Source organism: Bos javanicus, chromosome 4, assembly GCF_032452875.1.
Source record: "Bos javanicus breed banteng chromosome 4, ARS-OSU_banteng_1.0, whole genome shotgun sequence".
NCBI classification, from domain to species: domain Eukaryota; kingdom Metazoa; phylum Chordata; class Mammalia; order Artiodactyla; family Bovidae; genus Bos; species Bos javanicus.
The window spans coordinates 28,014,873-28,040,437 of record NC_083871.1 but is presented as its reverse complement, the minus strand read 5'-3'; the positions used below and the strand labels follow the sequence as shown (position 1 = coordinate 28,040,437).

General features: G+C 38.6%; 1 protein-coding gene across 10 annotated transcripts in view; it reads right to left on the bottom strand.

Moving 5' to 3' along the window:
* HDAC9 (histone deacetylase 9) overlaps positions 1-25,565 on the bottom strand; it is a 992,890-nt gene that overhangs the window by 218,112 nt on the left and 749,213 nt on the right. For 9 of the 10 annotated variants that reach the window (XR_009735813.1, XM_061413649.1, XM_061413654.1 and 6 more), the window contains one exon: positions 16,268-16,375. Coding sequence is in view for 8 of the 10 variants with exons in the window: in XM_061413649.1 (XP_061269633.1) it covers positions 16,268-16,375 (108 nt within the window). In the remaining 2 variants the exon portion in view is untranslated. Of the gene's footprint in view, positions 1-16,267; positions 16,376-25,565 lie in introns of those variants that run through there. The other variant, XM_061413659.1, reaches the window with a different exon arrangement.

Below are 25,565 nucleotides of genomic sequence, written 5' to 3'. Positions count from 1 at the left end.
ACTTCTTACTCCAGATTCAGAGGTGTAAGTAAGTCCAAAGCTGGATAATTTAAGAACTTTTAGAAAAAGTGGGAGCGCTTGTTATAACAAGAGGTGAAAAGGTCAATCAGATCAGATCAGATCAGTCGCTCAGTCGTGTCCAGCTCTTTGTGACCGCATGAATCACAGCACGCCAGGCCTCCCTGTCCATCACCAACTCCCGGAGTTCACTCAGACTCACGTCCATCGAGTCAGTGCTGCCATCCAGCCATCTCATCCTCTGTCATCCCCTTCTCCTCCTGCCCCCAATCCCTCCCAGCATCAGAGTCTTTTCCAATGAGTCAACTCTTCGCATGAGGTGGCCAAAGTACTGGAGTTTCAGCTTTAGCATCATTCCTTCCAAAGAAATAGTAAACAAATAACTGCCAAGGTTTCTCCCTTCCTCTGTTGTTTAGACTCCATCCACAGTGTATGCACAGAGAGTATATTAGTAACATATTTGTCCTTTCTTCATTAACACTGAAACATCAAACTGAAACATCAAATAGAGAAAGAAATCAATACAGCCTCATCCTAACTATTTGCATTTATCCCTTATGAGTGTGAGAGGAAAGGATTTTCTTGCAGCAGGAAAGAACTTCAACATCCTCTCAAAAATATATTTGTTTTGGAGACCCACATTTGATTAGAAGGAAAAATGATGCACAAAACTTCAGTCCTGCAAAAGTAAATAACCAAATAAACAAAAACATAAGCTTTTCTTTAAATCACTGAAGAGCTTTGAGCACAAAGAAATTTAGTGAAACAAGCCTTTTGTAGCCTATACTGGAATTTCATACACAATGTCTAGCATATAATCAAACATTATAAGACAAAGAAGCAAACAAACAAGATTTATAATCAAGTAAAAAATAGGGTAATAGAAACATACTCAAAAGTGACTCATAAATTAGAATTACTAGAAAAACATTTTAAATAATTATGACAGATACATTAAAGAATCTCAGAGGAAGATGATGAAGAGGGACACCATGGTGAAGAGAATTTCAAAAGACATCTAGAAGCTGTGAAAAATAACTAAATGGAAAATGAAAAAGTATTTGAATGAGATTAATGGCAGCTTTGCCAACAAAGTTTCGTCTAGTCAAGGCTATGGTTTTTCCTGTGGTCATGTATGGATGTGAGAGTTGGACTGTGAAGAAGGCTGAGCGCCGAAGAATTGATGCTTTTGAACTGCGGTGTTGGAGAAGACTCTTGAGAGTCCCTTGGACTGCAAGGGGATCCAACCAGTCCATTCTGAAGGAGATCAGCCCTGGGATTTCTTTGGAAGGAATGATGCTAAAGCTGAAACTACAGTACTTTGGCCACCTCATGCGAAGAGTTGACTCACTGGAAAAGACTCTGATGCTGGGAGGGATTGGGGGCAGGAGGAGAAGGGGATGACAGAGGATGAGATGGCTGGATGGCATCACTGACTCGATGGACGTGAGTCTGGGTGAACTCTGGGAGTTGGTGATGGACAGGGAGACCTGGCGTGCTGTGATTCATGGGGTCACAAAGAGTTGGACACGACTGAGCGACTGATCTGATCTGATCTGAATGGCAGCTCAGACACAACAGAAGACAAGGACTTAGAAATAGTTCAAGAAAAATTATCCAGGTAGACATACAGAGAATAAAAAAAAAAGACTGAAGAAAATGAAGAGCCTCAATATCTAGTGGGATGGTGTCATCGAGTAAACATAAATACAACTCTAGGAAACAGAGGATATAGATAATGGGGTAGAATAGAATATTTTAAGAAATATTAACTAAAAGTTTTCCAAATTTTATCAAAAACAGCAAGCCACTAATACAGGAAGCTCAATTAACTCCATCAAGGATAAAGACAGATAAATCTACATCTAATCACCAAACTACTAAAAAACAAAAGTATATAAAGGTTGTGAAGACAGAGAGAAAAAATATGCATTAAATCATTAAATTGTTGAGGTCAATGACAACTTATTTCTCATCATCAGAAAAGGGAAAAAATACTAGAAGGATATCTTTAAAGTGTGACATAATTGTCAACATGAACTTTATATCAAATGATAATATCATTCCAAGATTAAAGAAGAAAAACATTTTCTTATAAACAAAAGATGAGAAACTTAGCTGCCAGTAGAACTGAAATACAAGGAATGTTGAAGGAAATTCTTCAGCCTGAAAGGAAATGATACCAGATGGAAGCCCGGATCTGCCCACATGAATACAGAACACCAGAAATACTAAATATGTGTGCAAACATAAAAGACCTTTTATAAATCATCTTTATATTATATATGTATACACCTAATTTCTCTCTCTCTCACACACACACACACAAAGACACATAAACTCTTTAAATCTGTTTAAAAACTGTCCACTACTAAAGCAAAAGTAATGATACTTTACTATGGAGAGCTAATACATGAAAAATTATGATAAAATAATGTAGAGGTAAGGAGAAGATAAAGAGAACACAAGTATCTCAAAAACATTATATTAAGTGAAAGAAGCCTCAGAAATTTTCTTTATATCATATACCATCATGTAAACTTATAAAGTTCCATTATAGGAAAAATGAGGTGACTATCAGGAAAATTACTGGTGAAGAGACTGGAAAGAGACTACCAAAGGGCATGGGAGATAATTTATACACCTAGTAACTTGTGGTGCTAGTCAGGTTACAGATATTTGTCAAATGACTTCATCCTTAAAAATCTGAACATTCAGCATATGCTATACCTTGATTAAAAAATAAATTATACTATCTAGTTTTGAAAAACCTCAAGTGATTACTAAATAGCTTATAGCCATACACAGTAAGAATATTAAGAAGGAATCTTTGAATTTTGACTAATTAGTTATGGAAGGTGTTCAGTTTAGTTCAGTCACTCAGTCATATCTGACTCTTTGCAACCCCATGGACTGCAGCACTCCAGGCTTCCCTGTCCATCACCAACTCCCAAAGCTTGCTCAAACTCATGTCCATCGAGTCGGTGAAGCTATTCCAACCATCTCATCCTCTGTCATCCCCTTCTTCTCCTGTCTTCAATCTTTCCTAGTATCAGGGTCTTTTCCAGTGAGTCAGTTCTTCCCATCAGGTGGCCAAAGTATTGGAGCTTCATTTTCAGCATCAGTCCTTCCAATGAATATTCAGGACTGATTTCCCCTAGGATTGACTGACTGGATCTCCCTGCAGTCCGAGGGACTCTCAAGAGTCTTCTCCAACACCACAGTTCAAAAGCATCAATTCTTCAGTGTTCAGCTTTCTTTATAGTCCAACTCTCATTCCACACATGACTACCAGAAAAACCATAGCTTAGTGTAAGTCTCCCCAAAATGTCAATTTACTAATTCCTAGAATCTATGAATATTACCTTCAGTGACAAAAGATATGATAGCAGATATGATTACTATGACAGACCTTGAGATGAAAAAGGTATTCAGCATTATATAGGTGGTCCCGTTCAAATTATATGCATTTTCTTTTTCTGGCCACGGTGCCCTCCATGTAGAAACTTAGTTACCTGATTAGATAGAACTCACACCCACTGCAGTGGGATTGCGGAGTCCTAACCACTGGACTACCAGGGAAGTCCCCCAAATTACATGCATTCTTAAAAGGTCTGAGAGAGTTGCAATGATGGAAAAATTTCACAAAAATGCCAGCCTGAGAAGGTATCTAGACCCTCTTGCTAGCTTTGAGATGGAGGGTTTCTCTTCTGTGATGTGCAAGGAACAGAGAGAGGCCTCCAAAAGCTGCTAGCAGCCCCCCAGCTGATAGCTAGTCAGAAAATAGGGACCAGATGGTCTCCACAATCATATTCAAATGAATTCTGCCAAAACCTAATTAAGCTGGAGAACTGTACAGGCCTCACTGGGCTAAAATCAAGGTGTCAGCAGGGCTGCAATAAGACCTGTATAGTTCTTCTGACTTCTAGAACTGAAAATAATAAATTAACTTTGTCTCTATCAAATAAATGTATGGTAATTTGTTACATCAGCAATAAAAAAATTAACACACCCATATATTAGGGTTGAATTAGGAATGGATAAAAAGGAAACAGCATTATTTCTCTCCCAGCACTAACCTTTCTTTAGTGTTTATCTGATATATTCCACAGCTTTTCAGATCACTTTCAGCTATATGAACAGTCTCATCTTTAGATATTAAAAAGTCCAGTTCGATACAGTTAAACTCTTTAATGTCACATCTAAATTAGAGTGTTTCCCCACTGACCTTGTGAATCAGAGACCAATAATGGGTGAAAAGCTATGTGTGCTGACCCTCTGAGACCCCATGGACTGTAGCCCACCAGTCTCCTCTATCCATAGGATTTCCCAGGCAAGAATACTGGAGTGGGTTGTCATTTCCTTCTCCAGGGGATCTTCCCAACCCAGGGATCAAATCTGTATCTCCTGGATTGGCAGGCAGATTCTTTACCACTGAGTCACCTGAAAATCTCCCATATTATTTACAGGGTTTTTTTGTTTGTTTGTTTGTTTTATTTCTTTCTTGCTCTACTACCTTCATGCTACACTTACGGATCTTCCAGCTTTGGGTGGGAAGAATAAAAAAGGATGAAGGTTCTGGATTAGCAATGCAATCTGGAGATCTCTTTGGATTATTCAAATGCCCTCTGTGATGGCGGATCCAAACATTGTCCTTCTTCCAATGGGAACACATACAAGTTCTTCAGAGACACTGTCAATGACCTTCAGTTTGCAAAGGTATCACTGTTATGGGCAATGCACTCACTGGCTGACTTTATAAGCCCTCATCAGCTTTTTCAAACATCTCCAGTCATAGTCTCCTGAGTGGCTTTTGTCTTGAAAGGTAGATCTCTTTGGAGAGATACTTCCAGGATGAACCACATCTGGCTTCCATCCAAAGTGTCCACTGGCCCATAAGAGAAAAAAAAATCCCTGTCCTACCCACAGTGTCAGTTTCACTTCAGCTGCTCACCTGCTGTCTCAACCTGCCCACATGGCAGTTTCAGCCAGCTGTCCACTCTGTCCCCTTGAGGTGACAAGCCTGGGCGCCTTCTATACATATGTCAGGCCCCCTAGTGAACTCTTTCATGTCCTAGCCTGGTAGCAGACTAGAATGATCCTATAAATTTCTGTAACTCAACGTGCATTAAGCTAAGGACTAAAAAGCTGTTCCTCCCACTTTCAGACATAAGCAATTTCCTTGACCCCTTCTCCATCTCTTACACATTTGGCTTATCATAGGGAAAGTAAAGAAAGAAACAGAGCAAAGTAGCCAAAACACTGAAATTCCTTTTAAAGAATGTTCCATCAATCATATCTCTCTTGTCTGGTTTCCAGTATATAAACTGGATTAAGTAAGATAATTGCAGGTGTATTTGACTATCTTTCACTGAATCCATTTAAAAGGTGTCTATCATACATAATTAACATCCACTGTCCTCAGCTTGGGACCTTGGTCAAAATAGGAGTCAACACAAATATTCCATGTCATCTTTATTTGATGTAACATTTTAGACTGGAAAACAGCCTAAAAAATTTTAAGAAGGGCCAAATTGATGGCAAAATGTATTTGAAATGGCAATTCACCTTTATCTGTAAGCAGTAGTTTTAAAATGTAATTGCTATGAAGGAAATGGCAACCCACTCCAGTATTCTTGAGTGGAGAATCCCATGGACAGAGGAGACTGGTGGGCTACAGTCTGTGGGGTCACAAAGAGTTGGACATGACTGAAGTGACTTAGCACAGCACATTCATATTCTCTAAACTATGAGAAATATGATCTCAATTTAAAATGGTACCTCTATGCACATATACTGGAGAAAGAAATGGCAACCCACTCCAGTACTCTTACCTGGAAAATCCCATGGGCGGAGGAGCCTGGTAAGCTGTAGTCCACGGGGTTGCAAAGAGTAGGACACGACTGAGCGACTTCACTTTCTATGCACATACACGTGTATGCTAATAATTACGTGTGTGTTTGTGTGTGTGCATTCCATTATCTAGCTCTAACATCATCTCTTGCTAGCCACTCTACAGATAATTCCAGACACACAGGCCTCCTTGCAGTTCCTTAGATAAGCCAAGACTTATTTACTCCACCGTACAAGAGAGATTCTATATTTGCTTTTTCCTTGTCTGTGCTATTTCCCCACTTCTCTATGTGATTATTTGATTACTTCATTCAGCTCAAATCTCTCCTTATTAATCTGTAAAGCCTTCCAGACAATGAAAACTAACAGAGCCAGCCTTCCCCCTCAGTCTCACTCTAATTCTTTTACGCTTTATTTCTTCCCCATGGTATGTACTTTTACCTGAAAATATGCTTCCTATATATTTGTTTTATAAATGGAAAGGTAATCATTGAAATCAGCAAGGTTACTTACAGTCTGATGCAGGTGACATCACAAAGTATCATCACAGGCTTATATTAAAGTTTAATTGACATATATTTTAAACAATTTTGAATCAATAAAATCCACTACTAGACACATGGAAAGCACAATACAAATATAAAATTCAAAAAGAATAAATTAGAAACAACTAGAGGACAAAGACATGTTATCTATAATAAATGATGGTTGGATTGGTAACTGCTATTTTACACAAAACAGGAAGCTGGAAAAGGATGGAGGGTCTTCAGTGTGCTGAGAGAAACGGCCAACTTAGTGTACTTAACAGAACTATTTTTCAAGAATGTGGGCAAAAAGACATCATAGATTTAAAAAAAAATTTGAAAAACCATCACTAAAGAAACTTTGAAAAATGTGCTGGAAGAAAGAAAACAAGAAATGGAAGTTTCGGATACAAAGATAAATGGTGAATAAGGAAAATGGTAAATATGTGGGAAAATATAAAGAAACACTGATGATATTTCAAAGTTTAATAATGTCTCACTGGTGATACTATTTTTACAAAAGAGATAAAACCAAAGTACTATAACATAATAGCACAAAATCAGGATAGGATAGTTGCCTTTAAAACATTCTAAAGTTCTTGTGTTGTTAGAGCAGGATAAAGAAAGCAATTATGCTTAAGGTTTATTAAATGGTTAAATTTTAAACTGATATTGAATAAAATAATAGAAGTAACTTTAAATGAGAAGTAACATAGAATGAGGTAACATTTCAGTCTTATGGACTCTGTGGGAGAGGGAGAGGGTGGGAAGATTTGGGAGAATGGCATTGAAACATGTAAAATATCATGTATGAAACGAGATGCCAGTCCAGGTTCGATGCTCGATACTGGATGCTTGGGGCTAGTGCACTGGGACGACCCAGAGGGTTGGTATGGGGAGGGAGGAGGGAAGAGGGTTCAGGATGGGGAACACATGTATACCTGTGGTGGATTCATTTTGATATTTGGCAAAACTAATACAATTATGTAAAGTTTAAAAATAAAATAAAATTTAAAAAAAATTAAATAAAATAAAAACAAAGCAAGGGATGAGTGAAAGACGGTGAACACAATAGTAAAACAAAGAAAAAACAATGATAGAAATACATTTATGTATACTCTTGCTCATAATGAACAATAATAAATTCAACTCCTCAGTTAAAATATATAATCAGATCAGAAAGCAAAGTCCAGCCTTAAGCTATTTACACGAGATAGAGTTAGTACACAGCAAAGAGAAACTGCAAGTAAAGGGATGGTAAATAATGGACTAGAAACTACTAGGAAAGAAAGAAAAGCTAATAATGCTATATCAATATAATACAAAATATAACTGAGGACAATAGGCTTTACTTGAGATAAACATTAAATGTTAATAAAAGGTTTAAGAAGGATATAACAATTTTATATTGGCCATATCTAATAACAGCTTCATTATAAGGTGACATTTTATAGCCACAAGTTTGGCACATATTTATTTTAAAATACTTATTATTTATCTGAATTCTATTAATAAATGTATTCTGAATTTATAATTATATAAAACACATATTTAAAATATTTTTATTTTTTGAAGTATATTTGATTCACAATATTATATCAATTTCAGGTGTGCAACACAGTGGTTCAATATTTTATAGATATTCTATTTAATGCTATCATAAAAGAATGGTTATAAGCCCTATGCCATACTTTATACTTATTTTATACCTAAGATTTTATACCTCTTAACCTTCCCCTATCTCATTTCTGTCCCACTGGTATCTACTTGTTTATTTTCTGTATCTGTGAGTCTGTTTTGTTATATTTACTTATATTTTTAGGTTTCACATATAAATGAAAATATACAGTATTTATCTTCTCTGACTTATTTTGCTCAGCATGATACCCTCCAGGCCCATCCATGTTGTTGCAAACAGAAAATTTTCATTCCTTTTTATAGCTGAGTAATATTCCATTGTGTATATATATCACATCTTTATCCATTTATCTGTTGATGGACACTTAGGTTATCTCTGTATCTTGGCTATTGTCAACAATGTTGCTATGAATATAGGGATCCATGTATCTTTTCAATTTAGTATTTTGATTTTGGAAATATACCCAGGAATAGAATTTCTGGATCCTGCTGCTGCTAAGTCGCTTCAGTTGTGTCCGACTCTGTGAGACCCCATAGATGGAAGCCCACCAGGCTCCCCCGTCCCTGGGATTCTCCAGGCAAGAACACTGGAGTGGGTTGCCGTTTCCTTTTCCAATGCATGAAAGTGAAAAGTGAAAGTAAAGTCGCTCAGTCGTGTCTGACTCTTAGCAACCCCATGGACTGCAGCCTACCAGGCTCCTCCGTCCATGGGATTTTCCAGGCAAGAGTACTGGAGCGGGGTGCCATTGCCTTCTTCGAATTCTGGATCCTATGGTAGCTCTATTTTCAATTTTTTTGAGAAACCTTCATGCTGTTTTCCATGTGAATGTACCAATTTGCATTGTACAAGGTAAACTGTACACAATAGTATACAAGGGTTCCCATTTCTCCATATCCTCACCAACATTATTTGTTGCCATTCTGACAGGTCCGAGGTGACATCTCATTGTGGTTTTAATTTGCATTTTTCTGAAGGTTTGTAATATTCAGCATCTTCTCATGTAATATCTGCAAACATTTAAAAATCTGAAAATGTCAAATACAGACAAATGGGACAGCCCTGGAAATTCTTATGTGTTGCTGGTGGGCTTTTACATTAGCATAATGACTTAGGTGCTCATTCTCTGTATGTCACCTTCTTTTGTTTCTCAACTCCTCTATTACACTGTTTTCTTTTAAGTTAAACAGATATTCTCTAGTGTACCACTTTAATTTTCCTGTCATTTCTTTTCATGTATTTTGGGTTATTTGCTTGCCTGTTGCCCAGTGGATTATAATTAGCATCTTAAGTTTTAACACTCTAGGTCAGACATGAACCACATTTCAAGAGTAACCAAAAGCTTTGTTTTGCTGTTATATAGCTCCATTCCCAAAGCACTCCTTCATGCTGCTGCTGTTACACAAACTATATCTTTATACATTGATTTATGGTTATTTTTTATGCAATTGCCTTTTAAATCTGAGAATAAAGTTGCAAAAATACAATTATACTATCATTTATATTACTTATGTAGTTTCTTTTACTGGTGCTCATTATTTTTTCATGTGAATTTATATGTTTCCTTGCATGTCTCATAATTTTATGTTGCAAACTGGGCATTTTAAGCAATATAACAAGGTCATTCTGGAAACAGATTTTCACTGCTCCTTAGTCATCCTTGTTTTGTTCACTTACTGATTCTTCTGAACTAATTCTATGAAGACTGTATTCTATGTTGCGTGTGGCACTGAACTCTCTGCCCGGTTAATTTAGCAGCTGGTCAGTTAAATGACGGCACAGAGATTTCCGTAACTCCCTAAACCAACAGTCCTCAGCATCTACAAGGGGCCCTGCTGGATGCATTCTCAAAACTGACAGCTCCACGTTGGCCTTCACTTCCTGTCTGAGCACAGCCTCACAGTAAGCTTAAGATGAGAGCTTAGGGCCTCTCAGGCATTTCCTGAGTGTCAACACAGCCCTGAGCATGCCCACAACCCTACCATGCGTGTGACCTTCTAGATTCTCAGGAATCCAAAGGGCCTTCTCATGGCCCATATGCACATCTCATTCCCCAGTTTTTCCTGGAAGCACTAGGTTAGTTTATTCTTTCCTCTACTGTTGTCCACTACTTCCGGCAGCCATGAAGTTAATCAATCACCTTTAATTTTTTTCAACAAATGCTTCTTCAGTCACTCAGTTGTGTCCGACTCTTTGCAACCCCATAAACCACAGCACGCCAGGCCTCCCTGTCCATCACCAAACCCTGGAGTTTACCCAAACTCATGTCCATTGAGTTGGTCGGTGATGCCATCGAACCATCTCATCCTCTGTTGTCCCCTTCTCCTCCCGACTTCAATCTTTCTCAGCATCAGGGTCTTTTGAGAAAACGGCTTTTCACTCTAAGTCCAATCAAAATTAAGACAACTTTGCAAGTAGAGACTTGTACTGAAGCATCATGCAGGTCAAATAGTGAAAATGCCCTGGGAACGAGCCTTGGAAGAAGGTCCAGTCCCATTCTGCCTTGTCTGGAGACTGCTGAGGCTACTGGGAAACTCAAAAGGGTTAGATGAGAATAGGATGACTTCAAATACAACAAAAGCTCACTGTTCTCCTGAAGGTTTAGCCAGTTTGTTTTGAATACATGCTTTCTGAGTTGTTACAAGCTTTTGGTTAATTTCCCAGGTTTTAAAAAAATTCATTCTGATAAGTTTTGCCAGTTTGGCCACTGATTTTATGGAGAGAAAAAATTTCAGATGTTTAAACTGCCATTTGTGCTGATGTCATTGTGCAAAATGACTTTGGAATTCTACTTTGCATTACTTACTGAAATGGATTATGTTTCTGTCCTAGGAGCTTACCATTTTACTGCTAGTTATATCATAGTTCAAGTGTTCAAAGTAGCACTGATCAAAAGAGCACAAACCTAGAAATAAGTAAACTGTCCAATAATCAATAAACAAATTATGATGTAGAGGGAAAACAAATAAATCATGTAAACAGTGGCTGACTTTATTTTTCTGGGCTCCAAAATCACTGCAGATGGTGACTGCAGCCATGAAATTAAAAGACGCTTACTCCTTGGAAGGAAAGTTATGACCAACCTAGACAGCATATTAAAAAGCAGAGACATTACTTTGCTAACAAAGGTCCTCCTAGTCAAGGGTATGGTTTTTCCAGTGGTCATGTATGGATGTGAGAATTGGACTGTGAAGAAAGCTGATTGCCGAAGAATTGATGCTTTTGAACTGTGGTGTTGGAGAAGACTCTTGAGAGTCCCTTGGACTGCAAGATCAGTCCTGGGTGTTCACTGGAAGGACTGATGCTAAAGCTGAAACTCCAATACTTTGGCCACCTCATGTGAAGAGATGACTCATTGGAAAAGACCCTGATGCTGGAGGGATTGGGGGCAGGAGGAGAAGGGGATGACAGAGGATGAGATAGCTGGATGGCATCACCGACTCAATGGACATGAGTTTGAGTGAACTCTGGGAGTTGGTGATGGACAGGGAGGCCTGGCGTGCTGCGATTCATGGGGTCGCAAACAGTCGGACACGACTGAGCAACTGAACTGAACTGACTGACTGACATAATCCATATGCATAAATCCTCAAAACATTTAAGTTGGGGGAGAGAAATTTGAGGAATAACAGTAAGATTCCATTTTTATAACGATCTACAACATACAGTTAATGCTATTTAAAAAATACAATAGATTAATAATGATTACTCTTGGGGCAAAAGATAGGAATGAGATAAGTACTGAGAGAACTTCAATAGTGTCAGCAAAGTATTATTTATTTAGTTGGATAAAGAGCTCACATCCAACCATATTATTATGCTTTGTAAGTTATTAATGCAAATTCTTGTCTTTTGGTATGTATGAAATGTTATATAGTAATAAAAAGGAGAGAATCTAGACTATTTGATTTTACTAGACTATATGAAAAAGACAGATTTAACTCCTTTTTTCTTTTATATTTGTACTACCCAACAAGAAATGCCTTATAAAATAGTTGAAAGAGAAGAGAGGATTGTGAGAATTATAAGCTTTGCCATTTATTAAACTGTGTGCAGTATCTTTAAAAGTTACTTGATGTGTCTGAGCTTGTATCCTATTGGTGGTATCCACTTTTGGTGGTCATTTTGAGAATAATGACAAATTAGATGTAAATTGCCCAGCCTATAGTAGATAGGCAACAAATGGCAGGAATGATTAGCAATATGATATCATAATATTCATTCAAACTATTAAAGAAATCCATCCACTATTTGGATAATCAGGTGAGAATTTTCTTGACAAAAATTTTCAGGCAACTAAAGCCATTTTTACTTTCTTATGACAAAATTGTAGCATTGCCAAAATATCATTAAAGGGAATTCTTATAGTAAACCTTGATAAGGGTTGAATCATTTTTTTCAACCTATACTGAAGCATAACTGATTTTAAAAATTGTATATTTTAAGGTATACAACATATTTGACACTATTTTTGAATCAAGTATTGAACTATTTGTAATTTGAAAAAAATAATCTTATAGAAATATTTCTATTTCTAGACATACTTCCTTACATGATCTTTAGAACAATAAAACCATTTTGAGATAACTATTCTTCCAATTATACTTTCTAATACAACAAACATTTTAGCATTTCAGAATATTTATATTTATCAGTTTCAGAATCTGAGAAATAGCCAATTTATTTGTAAACTTGAAAAATTTCTTCTTGTGTGTTTTTTTCCATATCCTATTAAAAACCTGGAAAATTGGAAAGTCCCCATAACTTCCACTAAACTCCACTGAGTCTGCCCATGCTCTGCCAAAAATATACACACTTACTGCTGCAGTTTGCTGCACATGATCAGTTTAAGCATCCACATGAGACCCACTCCTTGTGCCTGGATTGTATTTCTAACTCTTTTAACCCATCAGTAGCCCTAGACGAAGATAAGACAGACTCTGTAGGACAGCGATCATGATCAAGCTCAACATGAAGCAGAAATGCCAGGTAATGAAATCTGTTTTTGGCGTTTTCCTTCTCTGGGTGCACTTCTTATCTCCTAGGTCCCCATCCCCTACAAGTTTGCCGACCTCCCTCCAGCTGTCTCCAAATTCTCAGTTCAGCACCTCATCCAGCCCACCCTATTTGAAACAGAGCTCTTAAAGTGAAAGGCACTCAGTCGTATCCTACTCTTTGCAACCCCATGGAATATACAGTCCATGGAATTCTCCAGGCCAGAATACTGGAGTGGGTAGCCTTTCCCTTCTCCAGGTGATTTTCCCAACCCAGGAATAGAACTGGGGTCTCCTGCATTGCAGGCGGATTCTTTACCAGCTGAGTTATTAGGGAAGCCCAGAGCTCTTAATTCTTTTCAAATTTCCAAGCAAAATGAGTGCAGTCTTCACAAAACACAGTCTTTATGCCAATGTGGTTTCCTTAAGTTACAGATATACTGGCAAGATGGAGTAGAACATATGAGAACTGAATGCAGATGCAGAAAATGAAAAAACAAAACTAAAGTGTTTCTTTAGGATAGCCTACCAGTGTTCTGAGATAAGAGTCTCTGTTTTCCTTCTAGATCTGAATGAAGTGACTCCACAGTCATGAGTGTTAATGCTCCTGGCCAGCAGGTGTACTTGCCTAGTTACAATCAATCTGAAACAGGTAGACACTGAGGACTTCCAAGGTGGTGCTAGTGGTAAAGAATCCACCTTCAAATGCAGGGGACATTAAGAGATGCGGGTTCGATCCCTGGGTTGGGAAGATCCCCCGGAGAAGGAAATGGCAACCCACTCCAGTATTCGTGCCTGGAAAATGCCACAGACAGAGGAACCCGGTGGGCTACAGCCCACAAGGTCGCACAAAGTCAGTCACAACTGAGGCAACTTAGCATGCACAGAGACGCTGAGGAACACTGTGGGTTAAATGGAGTCCCTGAACACAGCTATCTACCACAGTTCTTGGCTATCTACGGTGGCATTGCTACAGGCCTCTCCAAATTATTAGCAACAAACGGATTCATTCTCTTAGTCTGTCAGCACTAGTGTGTTTGTTATGGTACTGCTGTCTTGGACTTTCACTTTGGGCTTAACAATCAGAAAGACAAACCAGCTAGAAGGCCTACGATATTTCCCGAAGTAAGCGGAAATTCGGTTTGGAATATTTACTCTTTGTATGTGTATATAACTGAGAATCAGATCCACTTTTCATCTGCAAGAAGATCAGAACGTCAAGACCATGTACAACCTTCAGCGTTATCATTTCTACCCTGCTGATTTTGCAGAACAAGAAACTGAGGTCCAGAGAAATTACGTGATTTGCCACAAGTGACACAGCATTTAAGTGGCAGAGCCTGGATCAACGTTCCTTGATTTTTATGCTGGCTCTCTTCCCCTATCATTCTCTTTTCTTTTTTAACCATACCTGCTGATTTCTCAACCAAGGGAAGAAAAAGTATTTGTATGAATCCTTGTTCTTAACATAAACAACTAACGTTAGTTAGCACAGCTGGTGGTCAGCATGTCCGTAATAAATATTGCTGACACTTTGTTTGTAACTGATGTGAAATGACTACCTCCTAAAAAACAGAATTAGGTTTTTGTTCAACACGCCTCATACAGACATTTGGCAATTCTGCACTCTATGTGGTTAATAACGATTATGATTTGTTGAGTGTACTATGTGGGCACTCTACTTGGGAGGGTTTCTGAATTACTGATTAAAGTTCAACAAAATCAAAAACAATTAGAAACTGTGAAATGCTAACTTAATAATTTTTGTTTGTTATCAAGTGGGTCTGTACCAGAATAATCTTTTAAAAACTGTAATATTGTGGCCAGACGATATATTCCTGTGATCTGAATTCTTTTGAAAATAAGACTCTTAAAGATTTCTTTTAAAATGTCAATTTATTTTAGAGCTACAAGTAACATAACTCAAACAGGAAGAATTATTTCTTAAGTGCTACTGGGAGAGAGCCAAAACTTCTCCATAAGGCTGATTCCTTCCTTCTTTTCAACAGCTCCTTATCAAAGAGTGACTACTAGGCACCACATTAATGGCCTCATAAATCTCCTGAGATGAGTAACTGATGTCCTGAAGCTGATCAAGTCATGTCAACTTAACATGAGACATATATACATGAATGTGTGTATATATACATACACATATATTTACTATAGACTGTCTTATCAAAATGCTATTTCTGAAGGTTCTGACTTAAAGAGCTAGAACAAAGACTTCTGGGACGGACAATCCAATGTAAAGTGCACATTCCTACCCTGTATTTTTAATCACTACTGAAAGAGTCAGCTGTAATTGAATAAAAATTCATTAGGCATAAAGAAAAATAATCCTAATTAGATTTTATTTTAGATTAACAAAACTCACAGTGCCAGTATTGTTGGTTACAATATATTTCCCTTAAGCCCCACAATTGCTAAAAATACCAAATCCATCACTGGCCAGATTTCGTTATGAAGTGTGTGAACTAGTGCATTAAAAAGCTATGTTAGCACCAACAAAGTTTATTGGGGCAACTGCGTTCGAGACGCACATGGCATACCTTTAAATAGCACTGTTAAAATATCAAATAAAACGTCAACGTCTGTCAGGTCTCTGGCTTTTATAAATTGTTTAGACTGGGAAACGCTGGGGTTTGGACATTGTTCTTTTCACATGATGGAGAAAAGAAGAGACCGTAAAAAGAAAAGAACAATAAAGAGTAGTTCATTTTTGAAGTTCTTTCATGGCAAAACACACTCTGGATCATTACCCTTCTAATCAACAATTTCCTTCTTCCTCTCAATCCTTCCCCTCTGATATTTACCTTTCTCCCTGCCCCCACCACTCGTCTCTCTGGGTGGTATTCTGAGCTTATACACAGTACTCAGTAATCAGATTTTTCTTTTATGTTGCTTCAAAAGAAAATCCCAGGAGGGCATGACAGATATGTATAGACTGGGTGTTTTTGACCTGGACCATAGCTTTACTCACCATTTCTGTGCTCTTAAAAATACACCAGAGTGCCCTAACCACAGAGTCTCCCCAAGGAGAGGAAGGCCCTGAGAGCCGGATCAGCTACCAGCTACCTACAGACCAGTTATTATCACACCTCAGTGGCCATCCCTCTGCCCCTTCCCTCCGCCCCTTGCCTTTTATTACTGCACCACACTCCCCACAATTCCCAAACAACAACATCTCTGTTTCAGCGTCTTCCCTGGATTTCCCACACTTAATGCAACCCAGACCTCACCTTCAGCTCTCCGGAGGCCACTCTGGAAGCCAGCTCGATGACACAGCCAACAGCCATGCGTGCAGCGCCGGACGAGTGCAGCTCATTCCAAATGGTGTCACTGTCCACCTGAGCAAACAGTCAGCAGAGCCCTCGGAAGAGAGGGAGAGGAGGAGAAGGAATAGAGGCAAGAGGAGGGGGAGGAGGGGAGTTCAGGAGAGGGGAGAGAGAGAGAGCAAGCAGATTCGTGAGGAAGGGCTGGCACAGCAACAGCCTATGTACAATAACATCAGTCTTCCGTCTTGGCCAGCTGAATGGGCCTTCTGGACACGGCTTTGCTTATACTTTTTCTCTACACTGACTTCTCCAATGGAAACACATTCCTGCCATGCCTCACTGCCATTCCCTGTTTAGATTTCTCATTACAAACGGCATTACATAGGCCGGATCTGGCGTAGTTACAGGCTTGCTAGAAACCAGGCCCCAGCAGTAGATAGAGTAAAAGCTAAGAGCACTTAGCTATACATAAAAATCGGATTTGCAAGTGCTAGAGGGGGAAAATTCAAATACCTCTCTGGCTGCAGGGTTTACAGGGAGCCAAAAACAATTATTAGGCAGGCAGCAGTAGCCGTCAGTGAGTAGGAAGTAGCGACCACAGTTCAGGTTCTCCGACTAAACGGAAGGAGTGTGTGGTCCTCACACTTAAAAGATTCACAACACTCAACTGCAAGGAGTGCTCTGACTTCCAAAGTAGAAGCTTCAAATTTCTGACACTTAGTACAGTTTGGCAGTTAGTCTTAGTGCAAACTGGTATTATTAAAATTAGGTCATTAAAATATATGGTTGCTCTGTTGCTAGAGAACATTATCATCAAAACAAAGCATGAAGTAGTATTTTGGATTTACTTTTATAAAATGCTGTTTACTCTTTTTTGTGCATTCATTAATAAAATTTATACAAAAAGCACAAGAAAAGTGCAACAGTAGTGGTTTATGTTACATATTTTTATGTACATAATGGTAGTGACTTATTCACTAAGTTGTACCTGACTCTTGTGACCCCATGGACTGTAGCCTGCCAGGCTTCTCTGCCCATGGGATTCTCCAGGCAAGAATACTGGAGTGGGTTGCCAAGTCCTTCTCCAAGGGATCGTCCCGACCCAGGGATCAAAGCTGGGTCTCCTGCACTGCAGGCAGATACTTCACTGAATGAGCCTCCAAGGAAGCCATGTATATAATATTTTATAACATTAAAAATAATATCAGATGGTAGAAGTCTCTAATTTATAACACACTTGGAGTTCTTAGAAATGCAATAAAAAATTTGTGACTGTGCAAATATCAAGACTTCTTAAATGGCTCAAAGAAGGAAATCTGACACAAAATAACAATTTTTTTTTAAGAAGAAGAGCTAAATTAAAGAAGCCTAATGACAAGCAAACACAATAAAGGATAACACACGTTCACATGTACTAAGTTTCCTAAGCACTTTCACACGCTTTTTCTCATGAAAGCCTTAACGATTTAAATTCTGTTAAGAACAATGAGCATATATATATAATAAATTAGAACAATAAATAAATAAATAGAATATTAAGATCCTCTCAAGAACAGCAAAGTGGTAAACAGAGAAGATTCTGGAATCAAACTGTCCAGATGAGATTATGACCTCACCACTAAAAGGCGAATGACATGGGCCATCAAGTAATTAACATCTCTGTTCTGTGATTCCCTTACCAATGAAACTGCCATCTGAATACACGTTGGAGGGGATTAAATGAATAAGTGATACGCAACTGTTAGCTACTACTATTGGCTGCTGTTGAACTCATTTTTTTTTAAATAACTATCACATAGTTGAGGCCTGAGACACTGTGGCGTAGAGCGGCTACTCAGCAGATCTGAGAGCCCTTAGAGACTTCTGACCCTGAAAACACATGCCTTTCTACCATACTCCTTAAATAAAACTTGTTTTCTAAGAACGTTCAGCCCATGTCACAGTGAGCACCATCATCTCAACACCATCAACTGAGAAGTAGAGGAGCCACCAAATGAACCCTGCAATCTAATCATTTACCAGCTAAACTGACTGAGAGCTTTATTTATTTACTTCTTTTATTAAACCACTGTGAGTAGTTATTTGAGCTTCATGAAGATATAGCCTTGAGGAAAACGGTTGCTTAAGCTAAAAAATAAAAACCAACATTCACATTGTGTTGGATACTTTTAAACCAATTTTTTTTTTCAGAACATTTTAATTTAATTTTTTTTTAAACTTTACATAAACCAATTTTTAACCATTACATAGCTATAGGTGCCAGAGACAGTCCTCATTAATCATTTTAAAATTACTGCGAAGACAAGAAAACATAAATTAATAAATCCTCAAAGAAAACTAGAAGCTGGTTCTTTGAGAAGACAAACAAAATTGATGAATTTTTACCCAGAATCAAGAAGAAGAGGAGAACTCAAATCAGTCAAATTAGAAATGAGAAAGAAGTTAAACTGACCCTAACCACAAATAAGAGGCTACGACAAGAAACTATTCACTTACAAAATGCACAACCTAGAAGAAATGGACAAATTCTTAGAAGGGTACACCCTTCCAAGACAGAAACAGGAAGAAATATTTTAAAAAAGGAAAAAACTAATCACAACTGTTAAAATGGAAACTGTGATCCAAAAACTTCCAACAAACAAAAATCCAGGACCAGATGGCTTCACAGGTGAATTCTATCAAACACTTAGAGAAATTAACATCTATCCTTCTGAAACTCTTCCCAAAACTGCAGAGGAAGGAATACTCCCAAGCCGTTCTACAAGGCTACTATCACCTGGATAACAAAACCACACGAAGACATCACACGCAAAAAAAGAAAACTAAAAGCCAATATCACTGATGAACACAGATGTAAAAATCTTCAACAAAATACTAGCAAATTGAATCTAAAAACACATTAAAAGGATTATATAACACGATTAAGTGTGATTTATCCCAGGGATACAAGGATTCTTCAATATTCACAAATCAATCAGTGTGATACACCATACTAACAAACTGAAAAATAAAAACCATACAATCATCTCAATACATGCACAAAAAGCTTCTGACAAAATTCAATACTCATTTTTGGTTAAAAAAAGAAACCTCCAGAAAGTAGTCTTAGTGGGAACCTACCACAACATAATAGAAGTCATATACAACAAACCCACAGCAAACATCACTCTCAATGATGAAAAACTTAAAGCATCTCCTCTAAGATCAGGAACAGAAGCAGCATGTCCACTATCACCGCTATCATTCAACATAGGTTTGGAAGTCCCAGCCATGACATGGAGAAGAAATAAAAGGAATCCAAACTGGAAAAGAAGTAAAACTCTCACTGCTTGCAGATGAGATAATACTATATAAAGACAACCCTAAAGATGCCACCAGAAAACTATCAGAGCTCATACTATGAAACCCTTAAGAGGAAAACATAAGCAGAGAAATCTCTGACAGAAATCGCAATGTATCTTTTTTGATCCACCTTTTACATTGATGAAATAAAAATAAACGGGATCTAATTAAAATTAAAAGCTTTTGCACAGCAAAGGAAACTATAAACAAAAGGACAGTCCTCAGACTTGAAGAAAATATTTGCAAATGAAGTGACAGAGAAAGGATTAATCTCCAAAACATGCCAACAGCTTATGCATCTAAAATATATATATATATATAAAACCAATCAACGAATGCGTAGAAGACCTAAATAGGTATTTATCCAAAGAAAAGACATACAAAGGGCCAAAGAGCATATGAAAAGACACTCAACATTACTAATTATTAGAGAAATGCAAATCAAGACTACAAAGAGATATCCCCTCACACCTTTCAGAGGGCCATTATCAAAAAATTTACAAACAATAAATGCTTGACAGGGTATGGAGAAAAGGGTGTCCTCTTAGACTGCTGGAATGGAATGTAAAATGATATAGCCACTAAGGAGAACAGTATGGAGGGTCCTTAAAAAGGTAAAAATAGAACTATGATATGACCCCGTAATCTCACTCCCAGGCATATACCTGGAGAAAACCATAATTCAAAAAGATATATGCACCCCAACATTCACTGAAGCATTATTCACAACAGCCAAGCCTTGGAGGCAAATATCCACTCACAGATGAACAGATAAAGAAGATATGGTACACATATACAACAGAATATTGCTGTTGCTGTTTAGTTGCTAAGTCATGTCTGACTCTTTCGCAACCCCATGGACTCCCACTAGCCTCCTTCTCTCCATGGATTTCTCCAGGCAAGAATACTGGAGTGGGTTGCCATGTCCTTCTCCAACGTATCTTCAGGACCCAGGGTTGAACTCACAACTCCTGCATTGGCAGGTGGGTTCTTTACCACTGAGCCAGCAGGGAAACACACAATGAAATATTATCAGCCATAAAAACAACAAAATAATGCCATTTGTAGGGACATGCATGGACCTAGAGATTGTCATACTGAGTGAAATAACTCAGACAGAAAATATAAATATCATATGATATTGCATATATAGGAATCTAAAAACTGGTACAAATGAGCTTATTTACAAAACAGAAATACAGTCACATATATTAAAAAAAAAAAAAACTTATGGTTACTGTGGGGGAAGGGGGGTAGGGATAAATTGGGAGACTGGAATTGACATATACACCACTATGTGTAAAATACATAGATAACTAATAAGAACCTACTGTACCTCACAGGGAACTCTACTCAATACTCTGTAATGCCTTATATGGGAAAAGAATCTAAAAAAGAGTGGAATATCTATATGTGGGCTTCCCTGGTGGCTCAGAGGTTAAAGCGTCTGCCTGGAATGAGGGAGACCCAGGTTCTATCCCTGGGTTGGGAAGATCCCCTGGAGAAGGAAATGGCAACCCACTCCATACTCTTGCTTGGAGAATCCCATGGAGGGAGGAGCCTGGTGGGCTACAGTCCATGGGGTCGCAAAGAGTAGGGCACGACTGAGTGACTTCACTTTCGCATCTGTATGTATAGGTGATCCACTTTGCTGTACACCTGAAACTAGCACAACAGTGTAAATCAACTATACTCCAAATGTTCAAAAAATCCCCAAAGACTTTAACAGGTGACTCAGAACCATATGGAATTCCCTATATCCTTTTATTTGCTTTTGGAAATTACTGTAAGTTTTCTGAAAGTATAAGAAAGATTTTTTTTTATTAATAAACAACAGTACAACATTTTCTTCCAAACAGTTATAAATATTGAACTTGATTAGAAAAAATATTCAAACATCTGAGAACAAAGTCTATTTCACCATAGTACAAGGAGCATTGCTACTGCTACTGCTAAGTTGCTTCAGTCGTGTCCGACTCTGTGCGACCCCATAGACAGCAGCCCACCAGGCTCCCCCGTCCCTGGGATTCTCCAGGCAAGAACACTGGATTGGGTTGCTGCCATTTCCTTCTCTAATGCATGAAAGTGAAAAGTCAAAGTGAAGTTGCTCAGTCATGTCTGACTCTTAGCAACCTCATTAGATAACCACAAATAACTTTGCTTGGTATACACTTTCTTCTCTATATATTTTTATCTCCCTAAAAGGATTCTTCTCTAGAGTGAACATTCTGTGTCTGTGCTATTAATTTTGATGTATAATCACTACTAATCAAGATATGGTGAAGCTCTATACAGTCCGTGAAAGCAAGACTGGGAGCTGACACTGGCTCAGATGATGAACTCCATATTGCAAAATTCAGACTTAAATCGACAAAAGTAGGGAAAACCACTAGACTGTGCAGGTATGACCTAAATCAAATCCCTTATGATTATACAGTAGAAGTGGCAAATATATTCAAAGGATTCAATCTGACAGACAGAGTGCCTGAAGAACTATGTACAGAGGTTCATGACATTGTACAGCAGGCAGTGATCAAGACTATCCCCAAGAAAAAGGAATGCAAAAACACAAAAAATGGTTGTCTGAGGAGGCCATACAAATAGCTGAGAAAAGAAAAGAAGTTGAAGGCAAAGGAGCAAAGGAAAGATACCCATCTGAATGAAGAGTTCCAAAGAATAGCAAGGAGAGATAAGAAAGCCTTCCTCAGTGATCACTGCAAAGAAACAGAGGAAAATAATAGAATGGGAAAGTCTAGAGATCTCTTCAAGAAAATTAGAGATACCAAGGGAACATTTCATGCAAAGATGGGCACAATAAAGGACAGAAACGATATGGACCTAACAGAAGCAGAAGACATTAAGAAGAGGTGGCAAGAATACACAGAACTATACAAAAAAGATCTTCATAACCCAGATAACCAGGATTGTGGATTCATTCACCTAGAGCCAGACATCCTGGAATATGAAGTCAAGTGGACCTTAGGAAACATCACTATGAACAAAGCTAGTAGAGATGATGGAATTCCAGTTGAGCTATTTCAAATCCTAAAAGATGATGCTGTGAAAGTGCTGCACTCAATATGCCAGCAAAATTGGTAAACTCAGCAGTGGCAACAGGACTGGAAAAGGTCAGTTTTCATCCCAATCTCAAAGAAAGGTAATGCCAAGGAATATTCAAACTACCGCACAATTGCACTCATCTCACATGCTAGCAAAGTAATGCTCAAAATTCTTAAGCAAGGCTTTAACAGAACATGAACCAAGAGCTTCCAGACATTCAAGCTGGATTTAGAAAAGGCAGAGGAACCAGAGATCAAATTGCCAACATCCGCTGGATCATGGAAAAAGCAAGAGAGTTCCAGAAAAACATCTATTTCTGCTTTATTGACGATGCCAAAGCCTTTGACTGTGTGGATCACAACAAACTGTGGAAAATTCTGAAAGAGATGGGAATACCAGACCACCTGATCTACCTCCTGAGAAATCTGTATGCAGGTCAAGAAGCAACAGTTAGAACTGGACTTGGAACAACAGACTGGTTCCAGATCAAGGCTATATATTGTCACCCTGCTTATTTAACTTATATGCAGAGTACATCATGAGAAACTCTGGGCTGGATGAAGCACAGAGAACTTGACTCTCCTGGAACCAAGATTACCAGGAGAAATATCAATCATCTCAAATATGTAGATGACACCACCCTTATGGCAGAAAGTGAAGAAGAGCTAAAGAGCCTCTTGATGAAAGTGAAAGAGGAGAGTGAAAAAATTGGCTTAAAACTCAACATTCAGAAACCTAAGATCATGGCAAATAGATAGGGAAACAATGGAAACAGTGAGAGCCTTTGTTTTTTTGGGCTCCAAAATCACTGCAGATGGTGACTGCAGCCATGAAATTAAAAGACACTTGCTCCTTGGAAGAAAAGTTATGATGAACCTAGACAGCATATTAAAAAGCAGAGACATTACTTTGCCAGCAAAGTTCCATCTAGTCAAACGTATAGTTTTTCCAGGAGTCAGGTATGGCTGTGAGAGTTGGACTATAAAGAAAGCTGAGCCCCTAAGAATTGATTCTTTTGAACTGTGGTGTAGGTGAAGACTCTTGAGAGTCCGTTGGACTGCAAGGAGATCCAACCAGGCCATCCTAAAAGGCAATCAGTCCTGAATATTCATCGGAAGGACTGATGCTGATGATGTGTGCTGTCACTCACACTTAGGACTTTTGCACTCAGTCCACGTCTACACCAAACTGTGGGCACCACATTAAAAATTCTATGGAGACGTGTGAAAAGTAAATGAAAGTTCAGAATGCAGCATTCCTAAGATGCTCCTGGGTCTTGGGTGGAATTCTCCACATACACAATCCTCCAGGGGTGTGCTACAGGAGAGCCCCTGAAATAGAGTTAAGTATGGTTGCGGTGAAATGAAAGTGAGGTTGCTCAGTTGTGTCCGACTCTTTGTGACCCCATGGACTGTAGCCTACCAGGCTCCTCAGTCCATGGAACTTTCCAGGCAAGAGTACTGGGAGTGGATTGCCATTTCCTTCTCCAGGGTATCTTCCCAACCCAGGGATTGAATCCAGGTCTCCCACGCTGCAGGCAGACGCTTCACCGTCTGAGCCACCAGGGGAGCCCGGGTGAAATGAAGTCCACAGCAGAAGCTCAAGAAGATGCCTGCACAAGGAGAGCCGAGGTGAAGCTGATGGTGCCCACAAACCCTACCATGTTCCTTTTTGCATTGAAATCAGAAACCAGAAGGATTTTGGCTTCTGACCTCAGTCAAATGCTAGCAAACCAGGAACCATCAGGTAGACTAGGGAGATTGGCATGGAAACCTGACTATTCAGAGGACAGTAAGTATCCAAGGACCCCATCAGGTCCCTCTGTCTCCCTCATGCACCCAAGTGCCACTGTGAGAGGCAGCTGATAGAGCAATTACTGAAGAGACTGAATCCTTCAAGAAGCTGATCATGAAGAGACAGAATTTTAAAACTGAAAGGAGGCTGTTCAAACCCAAAGAGATTGACATATTATCAATGATGGAGAAGATCAGCATAATTAGGAGAAAAAAGAATCTATTTATCACATAAACAAGTGATCATGGCTAATTCTGTGTCCAGTTTTCAAGGTCAGGAATTTATTTTGTTAGATGACTGGGAAGAGTCTAGCCAGGATCCTGGCAGAAGTCTCCATGGATATGCTGCATGCATGGCAAGTGGCCATCACAGTATTTCAGAATTAATGTAGCAATGTGTAACCTCCTGTCTCCCCCTCAGAAGTTACCAAGAATGTGCAACAAAATTTGCTTATTTTCTATTCTAAAAGGCAGTAATATGCTTTCAACTTATATTTCTGACAATGTAACTAATGTACAAAACAAGAAGGCAGCTGTAATAGTCTGCTGAGTATCTGTTCACAGAGGTCTTGTTTGACTGCCAGAATTAAACTCTTCCAATCTGCAAACAGTCCCTCAAAAGGTCAAATCACTTTATAAATATGTAGGAGGGTCTGGACTTAACATGTAGGGAAAACTGACGTTCAGAAATGTTAGGTGAGGCTGAAACCCACAAAATGTCTTTCTGTGTGAGAAGCTGAGCAAATGTGGTGAGGCAGGATGGACACATGCTTTAGGGGAGAGAACTCTAGGAGCCTGGCCCTTAGGAAGATTCGGTTATTGGAGGACGCACAGTTCTGAAGACAGCACAGAATCTAGCTCTGAGATCCTCCTAGCTCTTACTCCCAGGGACTCACATCTATTTAACAGAGTAAAAAGGAGTAAAGTGGTAGAGAAAGCTATAAGGAAAAACAGAAATAGGAAATGCATTTTATGTTCTGTTTAAAAAAAAGTGAGATTGAAGTAAACACTCTGGTATTAACTTGAAAAATCACAATGTTAAAACACTCCGTATTAACTTGAAAAAT